General features: G+C 39.1%; 1 protein-coding gene across 5 annotated transcripts in view; it reads left to right on the plus strand.

Annotated features, from left to right (window-relative positions):
* RGS7 (regulator of G protein signaling 7) overlaps positions 1 to 21,257 on the plus strand; it is a 241,075-nt gene that overhangs the window by 157,229 nt on the left and 62,589 nt on the right. For all 5 annotated transcript variants that reach the window (XM_081123838.1, XM_081123840.1, XM_081123842.1 and 2 more), the window contains one exon: positions 18,688 to 18,794. In XM_081123838.1, coding sequence (XP_080979964.1) covers positions 18,688 to 18,794 — 107 coding nt within the window. The remainder of the gene's footprint in view (positions 1 to 18,687; positions 18,795 to 21,257) is intronic.

Consider the following 21,257-nt stretch of genomic DNA (forward strand, 5'->3'; position numbering starts at 1 on the left):
ATAAATCATTTTCCCATTGATTGAATTATTTTTTGTGGTTTTAAGAAATATGTTTCTCGGGGCTAATATGACACGCAAACAAACCTGAAAAATTATAATTACACTTAACTGTGCTTGTAGCATTTATACAGATTTTATGGTAGTCAACATATATTCATCTAAAATTTACTTAGTACATGTTTACAATTTTTTACATATTTAATATTCCATTTAATAAAATTTGATTCAGGTGATTGGCAGTTGTTAGAAGAGGTGAACTTTATCCATGTTCATGAATAATTGAACCTATAATTTATAGCAAGTGATCATGAGGTAATGAAATTTCCCTTTAAAAGACACATAAAAGTAAATTTCATTAATTTATAATTGCCTTAACTCCATTTTTGCATGAGGTTTGAAAACAATGTTATTTTTCTATCATGCCTGCCTGATTTTTTTTTAATGCTTTTATTTAAGTCATGGATCCATTCACCATGGTGGACATTAGGAATATTCTGCAGCACTAATCTAATTCCCAGTGTTTGGGAACAGTTCTGTATTGCCTGGAACAAATTCCTACCTATGTGAGGAATATTTAATGGCTTTTAAAAAATATCCTGTAAGAGCTCCACACGTGACAAACAACTCACATCACTGAAATGAAAATAAGCTGTATTTGCTTAGAGAAGATGCTGGGAAAACAAAAAAAATAATAACAAAAAATTGGGATTACCGTGCCTGAGAATGACATGGCAGAGAAAGATGGTAATACACTAAACTACACAACCCACCATCCCTTCAATTAGAAAAGAATTCTGCATGGCTTTTGCTCCTGCCTCCGATTACCACCTTAGAATGTTCTAGAAGTAACAGTACATGAAGGTGCATCGACTGTAGCTCTAACTCTAGACGGCTGGGTAATCCCCTGTTCCTTTGGTACATGAGCTTTTAAAATGCTGTACTTATCCTAGCAGGTTAAATGGAATTAAAACAGTTAAGTCAAGATGAAGCAGCTATTGCCAGCATCATATTATTACTAAGTGAAAACATTTATTTCTACCTCTTGAGTCCATTTTCACATTTTATATTTTTCTAGGAAAAATTAATTTCTTCATTGGCTTATTCATACTTTCATTCATTTAACACATATTTTCTGAATTCTTACTCTGGGTCAGGCACTGGGAGTACTTGAAATGAATCTCACTGTGACCCCCGGATAGCAAAGAATATTATGTATTTCTGTGATCCCTGGGTGGCACCCTGCTTCCTCCACTTTTCTCCTTTCCACCAGCCCATGCTCCTCAAGATCCCACTATTCCTTGAGAAGCATCCTGGTTTTAAAGAAGAACCGTAGGCTTTACAGACAGACTTGAGCCCAAATCCTGGTTCAAGTACTTGCTGACAGTGGGGAACTGGGCAGGTTACGAGATTTCTCTCCATCAGTAAAATGTCTTAATATTGTATTTTGTGAAGCTTAAGTGAGTCAACATGCAAATGTGCCAAACTCTTGATTTTATTTTTAATTAGGTTCAATTCTTTCCACACTCTGAACATTTGCAAGCACATTTAAATAAACTGAATTCTTTAAAAATGCATGCAATTCTTGTACTAGCATTCAAACTCGACCTGTTTCATGAAGCCTTCTCTCAATAATTCAGCTCCTGTTGGCTTTTCTTTACCCTAAATCGTTACCAAGAGCATTTATACTTGATACTACTCAATTTGTTGCGTGATTTTATTATCTTTTATTTTCTGTTTCCCATGTATTAGTCTAACACTTTAGTTGAATCTAAACAACAGAACAGTAGAGGACACACATCCTCTCCAGTGATGAGATCAATCAAGTTTTCAATAATCACTTGATTTTTTTACTAATGGGAATTCACTGATGCGACAAGTTATGGTAAATAATGATTCTGTGTGCACTTTTCTAAATAGACGGGGAAAAGCGAAGAGAAAGAAATTTAAAATGAACTGGTCTTCATTTAAACCAAACCCAGTGTAAAAGAAATAGCTTAAAATCAGAATAGAAGAAAAAGATTAGGGATAAAGATGGAACCATGATAAAAAAAAAATTACTTTTGAATAGATGCAAAAATTTCTTACTCCAGCAGTATTATTCATTGTAAAAAAAATCTGTGAAAATTGAGATTCAGACAAGTCAACCAGATGTTTTGCTTATACATCATCAGACCGAGTTGACTGTCTTAATTGTCACTGCGTTAATTATATCAGCCCATCGTGCTCCCCATTTTACAGCCTGTCACCTGCCTCCCAGTCCTGCCACAAGACCTATGGAGAAAGTGATCTAAATTCTGCTAATGGATAAACAAAACTTCGCTACGAATTACCTTTGTGCTCCATTGCTTTGGCTTGCCTGCCAGAGAAACCATAGCCTAAGGAACACGAGGATGTATCAGAACTGAGAAAATACAGGATGTCTTGCTATCCTCGATGTTTTGTTCTTACAAAGCATTTTTATGCTTTTTCAAATCACTTTAAGTAGGCTATTTCACTTGATTGCCGTAACAATAGCACGAGTTCCAGGTAGACCTGTCATTCACTTGACATGAAGCCTAGACTAAGACAACTCTGACTGCCCAAGGTCACAACAGAACCTGTTCGAAGAAATGAAACCTTGGTCTCCCCATCTCTGCCCTGTGTGCCTACCTCTTCTTGCCCAATTATTTCAGCCCCAGAGTCTGTTTTTCCTTAAAGGGTTGGCCGTGAAGAGATGAGCCTGCACCTACCTGACCAGATGGTCCATTACATAGTAACCTCTGGAATAAAGTAATTCATTTCCTTGGATTAGGTGTTCTATTTACCTGTTGCATCCTGGGCATAGCCTTCATTCGTGCTGTTTTCTACGTATTTTAACTCATATGTGTTATGGGTTTAAAAAAAAAGATCTTTATGCTGTTCACCTTGCTTCAAACAACAATCTCGGTTGGCAGACGGATAGGCGCGTCTGAAACTCTCTTGGCAATGATCAAGCCCTTCTGTACCTATAAAAACATATATTATCATGTATTCTGCAAGCTATCGTGTCAATATGAAGTCAATAAAAGTGACCCCTTTATCATATACTGTTCCAGGGCTAGTGAACCATCCCCTGAAAACCTTCCGGGTTTCTAAGGCGTCATTTAACACTCTGATGACAACACCCAAGAAATCACAGACTGCAGCCCCCGCAGAAGGTCTAACAAGATTGACTAGTCTGACCTAGTTCCCCATAATAGGTATTACCCAAGCATACATCTTTCAAATGTGCATTTTCTGTTATAAATAATGCCCAGAGGGGAAAAAACTAATACATTCCTCATGGCTTTGGGCAACTGCTCCTAACTTTTTTTCCTGCTACTGCAGCCAGAGCTTCAGTTATGTGCACAGGAAATATTATGTGTTGCTGTTATTTGCCTGTGAGAGAGCAAGAGCCATAGTTTTCTTTATGTGTTAATGTCAGTGCTTTATTAGCACCTCCACAGAAGAGAGAAGTCATTCCTTTTGCATATGTTACATTGGTACCCCAGTTCTGTGAAAATCACGGTGTCTTGTGCACTGGATATCATCACGAACCTCACTTTCGGTGGCCCATGCTCCTTGGAAGACTGTAGCAAGGCAGAAAGGGAAGTCTGCAAATATTCAGACTAGATGTCTCTCGTTCAAAGTAATCAACACCAGCAAGTACCATAGCACCAACCTGTTGGGATCGATGGTGTCATTTAACTTACTATCTAGCCACAGGATTTTCTCTTTGGTTCATTTATTTGTTTTTGACGTTTAGGTTTTGCATTTGCATTTAAGTATCATACTTCCTGATAGAACAGGTGACCGTTGTTATTTGACTAATAAGATTGTACCGTCATTTTCCATAATTAAAACTCAAAACCCAGAATGTACTGAAAAGTCTTCATGGAGTGTGTAAGTCAAGGTTTTTGTTGCCAGAATAAGGGTTGTCCCTTCCAGCCACAGACAGGCCATCTTTCCAGATGATAGAGGCTTCTTCTGGTTTTGGCTTCTGACTGCCTTTCATCTCTCACCTCCAGTATTACATTGTTAATAACAGTAGAAAAGATTTACAGTATTAACATTAGTTAATTGGGTGGCCCCAGGCACCAGGCTGAGTGTTTTCTTCCTATTGAACTATTGTAAATGTGAAGGAGACGAGAGACCTCACACGTACTGAGCACCAACAATGCAACAAGCAGGACGTCGAAAACTCAATATGTGTTATTCAATCTTAAAGAGAGGAACTTCATGAAGTAGGTGGTAGATCAGAAAACTAAGACATAGAACCAGTATGCGAACCCAGACACATTTGCTACCAAAATACGACCACTTTCAGATCATTTCCAGGAGTACCGATTTCACTGTGCAGATGGTAGGTGAGGGCAGAGCTGAGACGCGGAGCTGGGATTCATGCCAATGTGTCCGAGTGATGCCAGCGCAATGCATTTGTTAGAGACCCAGCAGGTGCCCTCTGGTGATGCCAGTTGCCTCTTATGGTTTGTACCGGCCAGCAAATACATCTCTGAATACCAGTCCCAGAGTTTTGTGATCTCTTTCCTTTTGATCTGGTTGGATGAATTTGTATATATTACCCATTAGACTTGCCAACTATTAAGGAAAATACTAAAAGCAGCAGGAACTCTAATTGGAAATCTTATCTTTTCTGTTGTAAAACTTAAACAGCATATTGATGACCAAGATCAATATATCTTTAATAGTTTTTTAACTCCACTTAGGGACATTTCCTGCCGTAGCAGAGCTTGCTGTTTCTGTCCTAGAAAAAAAACAAAAATAAAGCCCACTCTGCAGACCAAGTGGAAAAGCACAATTGCCCCGAAGAATTATCTAATTTTTCTGTAGCCAGCTGACCTGTTTGCTTTTTCTATTACCCTTTTTTTTCTGTAAACATGTTCCTTTTATAAACCAACTTGAATTTTTGGTTTTTTGTTTTTGTTTTGGGAGAGGAAGGGAGAGAGGGAAGGAGGGAAAGGAAGGGAAAGAGGGAGGGAGGAAGGAAAGGAAAGAAGGAATGAAAAGTAGAAAGGATTCGGTAAAGCTAATAAGGCTGAGAGCATAGGATATCATCTAAAAATATGCCTATTCATCAGGATTAGCCACTTTGAAAAGGATGGGTTATTAGTGATTATATCTGTTATCCGCAGGAAGCCTCGGGCAGTTGTGGAAGAGCTGTCTGAAAAGTCAGGCCTCTTTATCTTTTCTAAAAGATAGCACGGTGTTTTCTGTGCTCAGCTAAGGAGTGAATTCGGATGTGCCCCCGCCCCCCATATCTGAGTTGATACCAGTGCTGTTTGTTTTATTTCTATAGCATATTTCACGGAGCTTTTCCTTTCATTGCCACTGAGAATGAAAGGGAATGCAGCCACAATAGTACAGAAGATGCGATAAGAGCGCTGGTAGGAGCCCGGCGAGCTAAATGTGACCCTGCTTTGGCACAAACGTCCCCTCTCTTCACTTACCATTTGGTTGCAAACCACACATTAGATTACTGCTCTCACAGTGAAAAGATTAACATTTTCACAGTAAAAAGATCACCCTTTTTAAAATAATGAGTCTCAGAAACTCAATGTAGCATATAATACGACTTTTTAAATTTTGAAAATTTCCCCGTAAACAAGGAAGCCTCCGTGTCTAATAAAACCAAAATGTGTTTTACATTTTGCAGTTTTATATTATCAGCCAAGTGATCGGGGCCTCTGGAATTACCCAGAGTGTCTCCTCCTGCGGTGTTCACTGTACCCGGGCTCCGAGGCCCACTGGAGTCCACTGTGTGCACCACGTAGAGCTCTGATTAACTCATTTGATGTGAGGCTCATGCTCAGATCGGAATTTATGTCATTTTCTATAAACAACAGCTTTTTTTATCTAAACCAAATTTTTGGAATGTATCTGCCAGGTTTCCTTAACACTTCAATCCTACTGATTGCCCATGGGCAGAGGAAGTGCCAGGTTCAGACTCTCAAGGGTTACTTGAAAGTAGGACTTTGCATGGCCATTGCCCTGTCTCTGGTGTCTTCAGTGTGCCTGGCACATGTGTGTGTTCAATGAATATTATTTAATCGAATACACTTAACATAGAAAATATTAATATAAAATAGGCTGTTTGTATCTTTTCTATTTCATTTAATGTTATGTAAAGGTACATTTCCACATCTATGGTTCAAGATTTTTCACATCTGTGAAAAATCCTACCTGGGTTCCCATGACCCCCCATGACACAGAAAGTGTTTAGTTGTAGATCAGAAGATGAAACTCCCCAGGGCTACCAATCCATAGGTTTCAAATAATCCCTTCTTCTCTAAGTAAAGGCAATGATGTTATTCAACTGCAGGAAAACACTAAATGTTCTGAAGCAGCCAAAGAGAGCTGCTTTTATTCCATGGAAGAAAAAGAGTTTATGAGCAACTAGAAGCTCCTGTTAGAAACAAAACATGATTTATGGGTTGAAATATACATCACCCTGGAAAACCAGCAAAGGCACAGCAAGGACATAACAGGAGTCTCATAAAAAGAGAAACTCATGGGTTGGAAATTTATCTCCAGGCCTAAAATAATATCATATTATTAAGTGAAATAACAGCTTTAGGTTATGCTCTCTTTCTGAGAGAGTTTTGAAAACTGTAAAGCCATTCAGAAGCGTTCATCTACCCTGCAGATAGTCTTTCTTTTTAACAAGATTCAAGGTCAGAGCCCTTGCTTCCAGCTTAGAAAAGGAGCAGTTGCAGAAATTTCTTTCCTTATAGGCCGGGGAAAGTGAGTAGGTCAGCTTTTCTAGAATGACAGGTTTATGTTGGTGATGGGTAGGAGAAAGACAAAGATGGCAGGTGTTTGGCTCAAACAAAACCCCAAATTGCTCTTAGATATTTCTACTCAGCCTGGTGCACAGTGAGCAGCTATTATGGAAGAAGGGTGTCTGGTTCCCCTACAGTAGGCACATTTACATCGCTTGCCTTTTTATAAACACGCACCCTAAGTATTATTAATTGCTTTCCAGCTCTCAACCGTGCTCCCAAATTGGATAAATATGCCTAATTTTCTAACAGATGTGCAATGGCAGCCTGACAGGTTTTTGGTCACTGATGCAGTGCCATAAACAGGAATAAACTATGGAAAGTATGAAAGACTTTTTTTTTTTTTTTTTAATTCTCACCTGAGGACATTTTTTCCATTGCTTTTCAGAGAGCGTGGAAGGGAGGGAGAGAGAGAGAAGCATTGATGGGAGAGAGACACATCGATTGGTTGCTTCCCGCACACGCCCCAACCGGGGCTGGGGATCGAGCCTGAAACCAAGGTATGTGCCCTTGGCCAGAATCAAACCCAGGACCCTTCAGTCCACAGGCCAACGCTCTAACCACTGAGCCAAACCAGCTATCTAGTAGAGATTCCCACTTGCATTTTTTTAAAAATATATCTTTATTGATTTCAGAGAGGAAAAGAGAGGGAGAGAGAGAGAGAAACATCAATGATGAGAGTCACTGATCGGCTGCCTCCTGCACCCCCTCTCCCCCCGCCTGGGGATTGGGCCCGCAACCCGGGCATGTGCCCTGACCAGGAATCGAACCTCGATCGCCTGGATCCTAGGTCGACGCTCAACTGCTAAGCCACACTGGCCAGACCCCACTTGCATTTTTAAGAGGTATCTCATATAGTCAACAAATCCGAAATCATCATTGTTTTATCCCTAAATCTGTAAAGGCTTTTCTTCCTCAGCGTCTCTCAGATCCGTCCACGTATCTCCATCCCTGCTGCCGGTCCCCTCATCCAGCCACAGTCACATCTCCCTGGGAAGTGCCACAATCTTCCAAGTCATGTTCGCTCTTCCTCCCTTGCCCCATAAGCTCATATCCATTTCACTGCATCTCAAATGGTCTTTTCAAAAATCAGATCTCAGCACGTACCTTCTGAATCTCAACGACTCTAATAGATCCCCTTTGCCCTTGGGCTAAAACTCAAACTTTTTAGCTTGACTATAAAACCTTCCTTTGACGTAGCCGGTTTATCATGGCATCTGCTCGGATCACAAATCGTTGCCCACACTGTTCCTTCCAGCCACCAGATTGCTGGCCGTTTGTTAAGTGACTCTGTGCTCTGGAACAAAGACGTTTGCATGGGCTGCTTTCTTTTCTTGGAACCTCCTCTTGGCTTCGTAGCTTCTGTTTTTCTATTTAGGACTTAAATGACACATCCACTCCTCCAGGAAAAGTTCCTGAGTTCCCAAGATTAGATCGGATGTCCTATTAATGTGTCCCCAGAATATACTGCGCTTACCCCACCGAAGTTCTTAGTACACTGCGTGGCTGCATGACCATTGGTTTGCCTCTTTTGACTGTTACGTAGACCATGAACCTCCTAAGGACAGGGCTGGTGCCTAGTTTAGTGCATTTCCCAGTGTACTGATTCAGTGAGTGAAGGAGTTATAAACTTGCAATCAAAGAAATTATATGAGCTTGTCAAAGAAGAAAGAATATAGACAAAGGAGAGTGGGAGTCAGAGCAAAGAGATTTTAAGAGACTTCCTCGCAGTAGGTTGGGAAGAGAAAGGCAGGGAAGGAGAGTTGGGGAGCCAGAGGGAAAGACAGCGAGGTGGGTAGAGTTGGAAGCCAAGCAGGGCTCCAGGAGAGAGAGTCATCAGTAGCTTGTTAGGGGAGAGGACTGGGGGGGGGGTTGGGGGGGGGCTGTAGGGCTTTTGTAGGAAGAAGCCATTCGTGAGCCTTTGGAAAGAGCATATTCAGTAGAGCTTATGGTACAGGAGACAGAGTACAGGGAGCTAAGGAAGGGTGTGGAAATAAGAAGGGAGCACGCGTGAGCAATACTCTTCCATGAAGATTGGCCTCCAGCGGAAGGGGAGCAGATTGTCATATAGGGTAGCACTTGGGAAAGTAACGAAGGTAGATGTTTTGGAACCTCAATAGTGTGAATGGTTTTTATTCGAAAGAAAGTGAAAATACACATTATCATAATAATATTTAAATTTCTAAAGACCCCCGCTTAAAGATAAAATGAACTCCCAGTTTATCTTAGATTATTTTTATTATAATGCAGATATAACGTGATGTCATTCGTCTGTATAGTACATACCGCGTGCACCCAGGTATTGATATCACTGTTGGGTCTAAAAGAAAGGGAAGGGGAGGTGGCAGAGGAGGTGAAAAGGCACATCAACATATTGCCGTGAAACTTCCATTTCTCTGATACAGTATGTTTCCCTCCATTGCGTAATTGAAGGAAATAGTGGACTTAAAATTCCTTAATAACAGTGTTTTTCTAGGAACTCTGCTCTTTCTGTTCAAATTGGCTACCTTTACATGCACTCCTTCACAGATCATTTCTATTACTCCCACCATTGTAATCAACAAAAACTAAATAATCAAAATAATTTGTTATCTTAGTAATTAGTTGAATAAAAATGTACGGAGTCGGTCCATTGTTATGCATAGCTTTCGTCTCTTTTATCCCAATCTCAAAATTTCTGTTAACGCTCAAATTCAAATTCTGAACATGCTCAAGAAGTAATATAATGAATGGATTCTATCTCCAACATAACTTTATTCATAACTGCACTTCCTATACCGTTTCAGCCACACATTTTTGTAAACTAAAATTCATTAGTGACATTTTTTTCACGTGAATGAAAGATATTTGCTTTTTTTTTCTTTTCTCAGCATCGTCAGGTCCGTTCAGAATTCGATTCAGTGAATTTTCCTCTGAACCTGTTGGGGAGGCTTCAGCTGACTGTTGGGAGATGCAGCATGGCCACTGCTTCACCTGGGCAGAATTAAGGGACTGAGCTTAGGTTAATTTATATCATATTTGGAAGGAAAGGGTGTCAAGTTCCATGAGCCTCAAGTACCATTAGTTTGCTGAGTTTTGTACTTGATTTTTTTTTTTAAGTTAGGTTCAAAGATTTCTGGAAGAAAAAGAAATTGCTCTTTTGGCCATTTTCTGTTCCAGATGTATCAAAGCAGGTACTTGCATTTTAAGAAGTGGACTGGCGGGTTGAGATAAATTTTGTGCTCATACTAGGTGTTCGTTTTAGAGGATGACAGTTGACGTTTTTTATCTTCTGTTGTTCCAGAAATTTAATAAATTCTCAAGGTTTCTTATGGGAAACTGTGATTTTTTTTAGGTACAAAATAACAATTTTGAAATCTTGACCAAAAAAATCGCACATTTTCCTGTTCTTTATTCTTCGGGCAGCTACTGGGTGTGCAGCTTAAATCAAGACATCAGCTGTTTGAATTCAGTCTGTTGAAATCAACACCGCCCCAAATGCAAACTTTAATCATACCTGGTATCAAAGCAAAGTGGGCATTTATTATAAGCACCAAAGGGAACACTCAAAAATAGATAGTCTCTTTTTTAAAGTTACATTCACTTTCCCCAGCTTTATTTTAATACAAATAATAGATCCCACATATACCAGGGGTAAAATGCATGGCTAGGGTAATAAAACGAGCTTACGCAGAGCTGCTGTCTTTCAGGATCTTTATGAAATAATAGGAAAGACCAATACCGGGAACATAGTCACAGTCAGACATCAGGCCCTGGGGGCTCCCTCCTCTGGGAATCAGAAAAACCCCATGAGGGAGGCTGCATTTGGGTGAACCCAGGGGATTGCGTAGAATTTCACCTGGTGGAGACACTCAAAAAGGATGCTTTTGTGGATATAAATAAAGGCTAAATTAAAGGCTCAGAAGTGAATACCAGTCTGCTCTGTGAGATGCATTTTGAGTAGAAGAATGGGTGAGCAAATGTCAAGGCAGGACTTGGGCTGGATGGGCCCCGAGGCACAGGCTCTTTGTAGAAGAGTGATTCGTGGAAGCTGCCCTGTCGGACATCATTAAGGAGTGAGTGGGGCCATGGTGAGAAGGGGCAGAAGGTGAAACCTTTGAATTAGGTTTAATTTTGAAAGTGTCAAAACAATAACCCACCTTTGGTGGTTTCTACTATGTTCCCAGGTACTGCGTTAGATACTTTGGCTGCGTTATCTTTGATCCCTACAACAAACACAAGGTTAGGCTTTGTTCTGTAAAAGATCAAACGACAATATTGTGGAGAAGGGATCAGAAGGCAGCCAGGCTGGAAGCCCTTTGGGGAGGTGACCGAAGCAGCTTTTCTCTCTCCTGTTCTATTGACTTTCTTCTGTGCGCTTGAAAACAATGCCGGTTCTACCATGGTCCTGAATAATGTTCATATCGATTACTGCCTTCACTCTCCCACCTCCAGCTCCTTTGTTAGTAATGCTTTGCATTAGTAAGATACATTTGTCACAACTAATGTACCAGTAGTGATATATTAATAACGGAAATCCATACTTTATTCAGATTTTCTTTGTTTTTACCTAATGCCCTTTTTTTAAAAAAAAAAAAACTTTTTTATTAATTTCAGAGAGAGGGAGAGAGAGAGAGAGAAACATCAATGATGAGAGAGTCATTGATCGGCTGCTTTTTGCACGCCCCCTGCTGGGGATCGAGCTCGAAACCTGGGCATGTGCCCTGACCAGGAATCAAACCGCGGTCTCCAGGATCCTAGGTCAGTGCTCAACCACTGAGCCAGCCCGGCCGGGCCCTAATGCCCTTTTTCTGTCCCTGGGTCCCATCCAAGATACCACATCACATAGAGTTGTCATGTAACTTCCTCCCAGCTAGTTCTCAGTGGTTTTGTTTTGATGACCTTGACATTTTTGAGATGTAGTAGGGAGATATTTTGAATTGGGATTTGTTTGCTGTTTCATCTCATGATTAGACTGGGGTTATGGGTTTGGGGAGGAACACCACAAAGACTAGAAAGAAAGCACCCAGTTGCTACCATTAGCAAGGACGTTAACTCAAGTTTTTTAGAGAGATTTTTCATCAAGTTATGAAGGTTCTCTTTTCCTAGTTGGCTAAGAATATACTTTTTAAATCATAAATGGGTGTGGGGGTTTTTCTATGCTTACATGTTTTTCTATGTTTTTGGCACCAGTTTATATGACTATATAACTTTCCATTTTGAGACTATTAATACAGTGGATTACATTAATTTTCAAACAGTGAATCAGGCTTGCATATCTGGAATAAGTCCACTTGATTGTGGTAAATAATATTTTTGTTAATTGTTGAATTCTATTTGATAATATTTTGTTGAGGGTTTTTGTTTCTATGGTCTGTCATTTTTCCTTTCTTGTAATGTCTTTATCTGGTCATAGTACTAAGGTAATGCTGGCCTTGTAGACTGAGTTAGGAAGTGCTCCCTCTGCTTCTGCTTTTGTGGAAGAGACTGTATAGAAATGCTGTCATTTCTTTTTAAAACATTTGGTAGAACTACCTGCTAAACTATCTGGATTCATTGCTTTCTTGTTGGGAAAATTATTAATGATTGATTCAATCCCTTTGTTAGAGACAGGGCTATTCAGTTTACCCATTTCTCCTCGTGTGGTTTTGGTAAATTATGTCTTTCAAGTAGTTGATTTATTTTACCAAAGTTACCAAATTTGTGGGCATAGTGTTGTTCGTAGTGTTCCTTTATTATTTTTTTAATGTCCATGAGTCAATAATAATGACCCTTCTCTCATTTCTGATATCGGTAATCAATCCAGTTTCTATTTATTTGAAATAACTATTACATTTACTCTATGCACACAAAATTCTTGGCCGTAGCAACCTTAGGTCATCGTGAAGATTGAGTTTTAGGCAACTGAAATTCAAACCAACTATTGTATTTCATATTGCACATTTTTTCTTTGTTGTTGGAGTATGAAGGCATGAACAAGGCAAGAGTATCTGAGGGAGAAACAAAAATCAATTTCCCTTTGACCCAAAGAAGCAAAATAAGGGTGACAGCATTTCTGTCACAACTTCCAGTTTGAGGGTTGATTGCACACCAGGCCGTCCTCGGAGTTGGAAAGACTTTGGCAACTCACCCATGCATTTGCCAAGCCAACCCTAAGGTCTATGGAAGTGAGACGATTCACTCAAGATAAACAGTTGCAGAACTAAACCAGGATTAGACTTCAAACCTAAGACTTGGCAATTGAGTGTGTTTTCTGTGATGCACACATGGGCTATCTCTGATTTGAAGCAACATGTGCAATGGAAACCTCTGTCTATTTAAGTTAACTCAGTGCCCCACCTTCCTTCCAACTCATTCAGCAAGACTAGCTGGTGGAAATTTTTCTGTGCTGACTTTCCACTATAATTTGTTATTGCCTTGGCTTTTGTGGTGGTTCCAGTGTCCTTATACTGCTCTTAGATGAGTTCAATATGATTTTTCCCTCATCTGAATACTATCCTATGCATCTGTCTTACCTATAAATCTTGTTAAAGTGAAGCTCATTTTGCACAAGGATGGAACTACCGGTAATACAGAGTGATATCCATGAAATGAACCTCCTGATATTATATAGTTATTATATAGCATAAATCTTAAACCAGTTCCCCACATCTGTATTGCATATGTCTCTCTTAAATTTCTGATGTGTTTTTCATGTTTAAGTAATTACTTAACGTGTCACACCTACTAATATTAGGCAACTAGACTGTTCTATCCTGTGTGTGCAATAAGGACCATTGATTTATGACCATGTTACTCCCAGTGAACTGCACATATTATCTCAATCGATCCTCACAACAAACCTTTGACGTCAGTATTTTACTATCCTCATTTTACAGATGAGGGCCCAGGCCCAGGGAAGGTACTTCTCCTGTCCGAGTAGCAAATGAGGGAGTCAGGATTCGGACCCCGGCAGCAGGCTTGCACAGACTGGCTGCTTCCCCTCTGTGCTCTGCTCCTTCGTTTAGGAAGCTTATCTACCTGTTTTAATTACCTGTGCATTCCTCACAGTTGGTTTAAATTACACTTCTGTTTTTATTTCTTCCTAGCAAAATCTCTTTCGCATGATTTATTTCATGTCACACCGTATTAGGCCTTCTGTATCTTGATGAGTTATAGCTGGAAAGCAAACAGTGTTTAGTTTATCAGTGTGGAAATGATGTTAACAATAAAAAGACAAAAGCCCAAATACTACTACTTTTTTTTTAATATGTCTGTATTGATTTCAGAGAGAGGAAGGGAGAGAGGGAGAGAGAGAAACATCAATGATGAGAGAGTCATTGATCGGCTGCCTCCTGCACGCCCCCTGCTGGGCATCGAGCCCACAACCCGGGCCTGTGCCCTGACCGGGAATCGAACCGCGACCTCCTGGATCCTAGGTCGGCGCTCGACCGCTGAGCCACACCCAGCTGGGCCCAAATACTTCTTTCAATAACTCCTACTATTGAGAAAATAGACTGACCTCAGAAATTCCTAAAGATAGTAATATATCACTTTTATTTGGCCTTGTTGGGGAATGAAATGTTCTGCCTATGTGAGTTTTCCACATGACTTACCTTTTCAAATGCCAATTCTAAAAAAAAAGTGCAATTTTTTCCCAGTATTTCTGAAATGGCCACTTTCCCTGGCTTCTTAAATAGAGAACAGCAAGTTCAAGTCTTTGCCTCATGACTCAGAATCGTCATGACGATGCCTGTTTTACTGTTTTGTAACTTTCCTCTGTCCACTTTTTAGCTTTTCTCTTTCCTCGGTACCTTATCCTCAACTGTTCCCCCACCCCATTTTGAGTAGATTTCCATCTAAAATACTTCTCCCCATATACTGACCGTGCTGATACTGAAACAATCACATTTGTTAATACAGACACGTAAAATAAAAGTAAATAACTCATTATGGGAATAGAAACGTAGGATTTAGCGTGATTTTTAAATTATTATGTTCTTGACTCAGAAGCATTTTCCCATCACTTCCCGTTTATGACCTATATTGCAAAAGGAATGAAGTTGCCAGGAGCGGGACTTCTGAACAGAAACAATATTACTGAGTTCTGAAAAATATGTTGTAAATGTAGAACTGAAAATATATATTTCTATGCATAGAAATATGGAACTGAATAGCACAGACCTCTTTCATAACGTGACTTTAATCCTATTAACTTTCTGAAGTAGTTGTCCAAAGACAAGTTATGTCATGTGGATTTCTTTTTATTTGGCTTTCAAAGGATTTTGATAACTCTATTGCTTTAGGGGTGAAGCTACACCACGAATGCATCAGACTTAACAAAACTACACTAGGCCGGTCACATAGTCACAGTTGTTTGGAAATGGATTTTTATTTGTCAGCTGCTCCGTGGCTTGACTGCCCAAATGAAAAAATAAACTGAAATCTCAGGCTGGGTTTGTTGTTGAAGTTTACTTAGCTGTGTGGGTGATGTGAATGACACATGGACAAGAAGATTAATTAGCGATTATTTTGCCGAGAGAGAAGCGTAATGTTGCGGAGCCATCTGCTGCGCCCTTGCTGGGGGCGATCCCGATGGATTCCTCATTAAACCTGCAACACTCTGTTCCGAGACCACCGGTGGTCCCCCAGCTTCTTATTAGATTAAAACTGTGCTGAGATTTGGGAGCAGCAGGACCAGGGGAAGTGTAGCTGCATGTTTGTCACTGTCAACAAATAATCCAACCTTGAGAGCACGGCCTCATGCCCGCTGCAGGATCCTTAGTGGCATTTATGCCACTTGTATCACTAGTATTGTCCCCATAGTCAATCGCCTACTATAGCCTCGCCTCACAAGCTTATAGAAGTATTTTGAAAAAAAGATTTTAAACATTCATATAATCTTGGAAGAGCTAAGCAAGCTCCTCCTCGTCACAATGGAAAATTTAGTGTTTTTCATGCAGTATATGTTTTTATATTCTTTCTGTGTCATTTACTCATAAGCTTACATATTCACCCATTCGGCAAATACTGGTTCATTGCTCCTTTTGTTATTGCTGTCCTAAGCTTACAGTCTTAGATGAAGCAGAATATTTACCCCAAGTCCCTGATTTTTCATCTGAGAATTTATCTGTCTCTCAAAGCCCCGTGACAGATAAATTTGACTTCTGTAATCTCAGTGTCCCCAGGTTACTTTATCTCAAAGTCATTTTATAATGTTTATTAGAAGTTCAGTCCTTTTACATAGTAAGTTTAATAGTTTGCTTTGAACTCTATATCTAAAGTATACGTGAGCCATGTAGAAACTAAATTTTGACCTTATTGGTACCCCACAAATATATATCTATTGAAGTCTAGCCATTTAAAAAATTTATCAAAACCATTTTTTCCTATTAATAAAACTGTGGAGCATGAATGCCTCTTGGCAGGGCAGTGAAATGAGAATTTATATGATCACATCAAACAAAAATAGAGTATTGTCTATTCAAATAAAAAACAGAGATGGAAGTTACTAGATGGTTCACTATTACTCTTTTCAACACACACTTGGTCTAGTGATGGCAGCGAGGCCTGAACGAAACCTGCAGACATGCGCCGGGCCCCCTAGAAAGCTGTGATGTGTCCTAGAGTTAGTATCTCACAGTTGCCCAGGGTAAGAGCTTGCTCGTGTTCATGTGCTTCTGATGTATTTTCTGTCCATTTCTCTAGTTCTCATCAGCACTTTGCCGTTCAACCCTTTTCTGGTGTCTTTTTGTTTCCGGTCACCTCTTTCCTACAGAGTTCAGAAGCTCTTTACTATTTATCCTTATTCTTTGTGTCTGTACTCCACAGACTTCCTCACGTGCCGTAACTCAATTTCTCTTTCTGGAAAATACTGGTGATAACATTTTCCTAGGCCACAGACTCCTGGGTATAAAATGAATAACGGCAGCTGCCACGAGATGGGTGGGCAACCTGATTTTGAAATCCTCAGATGGATGTAATACATTTTCCTGCCCAGTGCTACCTGACAAAGAGGTTCCAGGGACTCAGACCAAGACCAAGGGCTACAAGCACCTGCTCACTGAGATGGGCCAGCAATCCTCAAAGATCCTCTTACCATTTTAATTTTGTAGATAATCTATAAAATAGGAGATGCAAATGGCTGATGCTAATTTGGACCGCCAGCTTCCCTCACTCAGCTTAATTGAAGGCAAATTTATGGAAGTGGATTTCCTGGAAGTACTTCGAAGAAAAGTAAAAATCGTTCAGTATGTAAATAATCAGGCACAGTAGTTATTGAGTATCCACCATGCAGAAGGCACCATTCCAGCTTCTATACGTAAATTCTTATTTGAGTCTCATACGGACTCTGCAAGGTGGCTGTGATAACCTCTATTAATAGATGGGAGAGGCACAGAAAATCTAAGTAACGAAAGCTAGTGGGTATCACAAAGGTGTTTTTTTTCTTCTACAACATCACACTAACTCTAGAGTTTTTGTAAGAATCACAAAATATCTGAGTATATAGTTGTAGGCAACACAGGCTGTGAGAAGTCTTTGACTTTGAATTAAAAGGATGTGGAAATCATGAATATATATATTTGATGAAAAGTGCTCCTTTGTAGAAAAAGATCATTCTGCGCAGGCAAGGACTTGATGGAGAGTGTGGAGAAGGTGACTGAGACACTCAGTCACAGTCTTCCAGGCACGTGACCGAGAGGGTGACGGACAGGTGTCCTTTATTATTGACAAGAACAGCACAGTGAAAGGCTGGAGGGAGAAGTTAGCAATGAAATGTTTGCAAGATGTTAGATAACAATTAAAAGAGGCATCATAGTAACACATAACAAATAAAATTTAACAATTACTTTATTATTAGCCAATATAGGTCTGGAGGGGAAGATTCTTATGCTTAGCTTAGCGGCTTGGGGACTCAGTACTGGCCGAGTGTCTCAGCTCCCATCATCGATGGCTAGAGGCATAGATAGTTCTGGAACTACTGAGAGAATCCTAGAGTGAAGACCATTCTAGCTACTTGTCTAAGAAATAGAAATAAATCTATAAATAAACTGTGTATAAAGATACACAAACATAAAGAAATCTAACTTTTTGGTATTTTCTATATACATATACGCTCATGTTAGAATAAAAATCTGTTCTGCACAGTTTAGACTTCAAATTAGCAAACTTATGTCATCCCAGCACAAATGCAGTGATAACTCTATTAATCAAATTTTATTAGTCCTTTGTTGGAAGAAGTTGTTGGCTGCTGTAGGCGGAGTATGACAATTACGGTATTATGTTCTATTTCCCAGCCTGTTGGGAAAATATAATGTTTTCATTGTCAAATAAGCCTCTTCCTTGCCCATACCTAGAATACTGTATATAGAATAGTAAAAGCTAGAGTAGTTTGGGCAATGATAGGACTGTAGGCTCACTTAGTACGGCATAAATGCTTCTAGATGCCTTAACATTACCCATTAGCATCACATCATAATGATCCATTGGAAAAATCGCTTATAGTATTTGCTATTGGTGATATAAGCAGGGGGTGATGCAAGTGGGAACACTTTTTAAAAGTTTAAAGTGCTATATAAATGCCAAATGGATTTGTTTGTGGATGTGTGGATGACCATGAACACAGAGCCAATTATGTCCCGTCTATAAAATGAAGGCATCAGATTCTGTGATTTCAGAAGAATCTTTTGGTTTCGATGTTCCATCAGGTTGTGTTTTTGTGGGCTGGTCATCACGGGGTTGCATTAATCACTTCACAGTCACTACCAGCAACCAGACCCGTCTTAGTCCCTCATGAAAAAGATGGAAAAGTACAAAACAATGTTTTTTGGCTGCGAGAACGTGCTCGAAAAAACACAACAAAGCCCTGCAGTTCTGTAAATCGACCACTTAGAAAGGTTTTCACGTATTTTTCTTTGTTTCCCTGGAACAGTGGAGGCACTCCATCTGGGGACATTGATGGCAGCCCATGGCTACTTCTTTCCAATCTCAGATCACGTCCTCACGCTCAAGGACGATGGCACCTTTTACCGCTTCCAAGTAAGTTCAATGAAAATATTCTTTAATACATCTGTATTTTGTTTGTTAATTGTTTTTACAGGAAACTTGAAAATGATCACTTATTTAACTTAGGCTGGTTAGAAACTGTTAAATTTAAGACATAAGAACCATGAACAAAGAAGCATGGCCTGAGCTTAGTTTAGATGATTTGTGAAAGCTAGATTCTACAATGACTAAAGTTAGATTTTATATAAAAGGCTTGAGAGAAATTCAGAGTCACTTCATGGAATTCGGGAAGATAGGAGAGTTCCTTATCTGTAAGTTACATTTTAGCTACTAAATTTCCGATGCTCTGGACCCCACCTGTAATCCAGAATCATCTTCAGTCCAAGCAAACTTTCATAGAATTCTTGAGGCTCGTACCTGAGGCCCTTCTAAAAGTCTCTGAAGACTGATATGCATGGTGCTTTATGTGTCTGAACTCATCTGAGATAAGAGGACACCACAGATAATTTGTGAATTGACAAGAGTCATTCGAGGTCATTTTTCTAATGAGATGGGGTACTGTTGTGTCAGGAAATGATTGTAGACTCCAATTTGAGTCATTGAGCACGCAATTGACAGTACTTGAGTTCACAATGATTTATCTCAAGTGCGTACTACATTTTACTAGACTTTATGATTCATTAATGACTGACTAGTAGATTCTAGCCTATAAAATTAGGACGCACCAAACACCAGAGTTCAAAGTCTAGGTTAATTCCTGTAGATGTTTTTAGAGGATGCTCCCCATGGTCCCACTTTCAGACATTGGAGCATTATTCTCATTTGTTCTGAATATTTTTAGATGTTCTGTATCTACATGAATGACTGGATAATAATTTGCGTGCCTAACAAATGGCTTGGGAAAGCTTAAAACAAAGAGAGAATGTGTTTTTTAGAATTGTTCTCAGAGATTACCGTCCGCTTTAGAATACTCTCTTACCACTTCCTTTTGACTCTTTTATCCAAGACAAATAATCATAGGACTTTTTGCATGGAGTCGTCAGGAGACAAAGCAATATCATAAAACTGTGCTACTGACCAAAGCATTCAAGCAATTTAAATTACTTAAATTACTTTATTTTAAAAGGCTTTCAAATAATGGGACTTTATGCTTTCAAGTTAAACTCAAAGTAATAGTAGCTTAAAACAGCTTATTAACTTAGAGTAACTTGGGTTCCGAAGGTTAGCATTTTAATAAATAAAAATTCTTGGTGATTAGCAAATTATTCCTCTGCTGCTAACACTTTTTGACCTTTAAGGGAGTTATTTTTCTATTGCAGGATGACATTTTCCATATATTATTTTCTTATACAGTTTTTATATAGAGACTCTAAGTAAAAGCTTCCAGTAAACTTCTTAAGAAAATTCTCACAATTCTGAATGAAAGGGTTTTTTTAAATAAAAATATAAACATCCATATTCACAATATTAAAAGTAAAATAATGCAGGTATAAAAAAACATTGTCTGTAAGGAAAGCATTGAATGTAGTCTATCTCTGAGAATTATCTAATTCAAAATTTTTTTCTTAAACAAACTAGTTCAGACATGGCTCAGAGTTAGAGATGATGACTTCAATTAGCTTAATTTGCAACCTTTAGCATAATTTACTAATTTTTCAGACTGAAATGAGTAAGCAAACAAGGTTTAAATGTCTTAATCATAGAATCTTAAAACCAAGATTTAAAAAGCAAAACTGACAGAAAAGTCAGGAAAAGCTGACTTCCTGCTATAATATCGACCAAGACATCAATCAGTCTCTAGTTCAACGGCTCTAATAATAGAACACACATAATTGTTCACAGTGCACCCTTCCATTTGGGGAGTTGGTTCCAAGAAGCAGAACGTTCTTTCTGACATTGAACTGAAATTCAACTCCTTGGAAGGATTTTAAAAATCATGAATTAAAATGGAAAACTTGTCCTATCATGTTTACAGTTCTTCCAGTGCATAATTGAGATTCTAACCCTCAGGTTAGAAAAAGCTTCAGGGCATGAGTTTGAGACAAACAGAGCTCTTCACTTAATTTCATTGGCATGCAACAATATGTAAATTTGTCTCCATTTTTAGTACATTGTTAATCGTGTGATTTTGTATTAATGTAAACTTGCAATTGTCTCATTACCCTTTCTTAGCTGATTGGAATTGAGACCTGACATCATTTTCCAGGTCCCTTTGATGACTTTCATTACATTAAAAATGTGCCAGTGATTATTAAGAAATGGCTGGGCAGTTTGGGATCAGTTTTATCATAGCTAAAGAAGCCAACACACACATTAAAATGTCCTAAACTCTATGCAGACTGTGAAAGTACACTTTTAAATTCCAGCAAACTACAACCGTTTGCTATTTATTAAATTACCTTTTACTATAAATCAAACTATTTTTCCTCAGAAAAATCTTACAATATTTGCGAAGAATGTTGGATTTATGACATTTCCACATAATATTACAGAATA

The sequence above is a fragment of the Miniopterus schreibersii genome (assembly GCF_964146895.1).
Source record: "Miniopterus schreibersii genome assembly, chromosome: 21".
In the NCBI taxonomy this organism is placed as follows: Eukaryota; Metazoa; Chordata; class Mammalia; order Chiroptera; family Miniopteridae; genus Miniopterus; species Miniopterus schreibersii.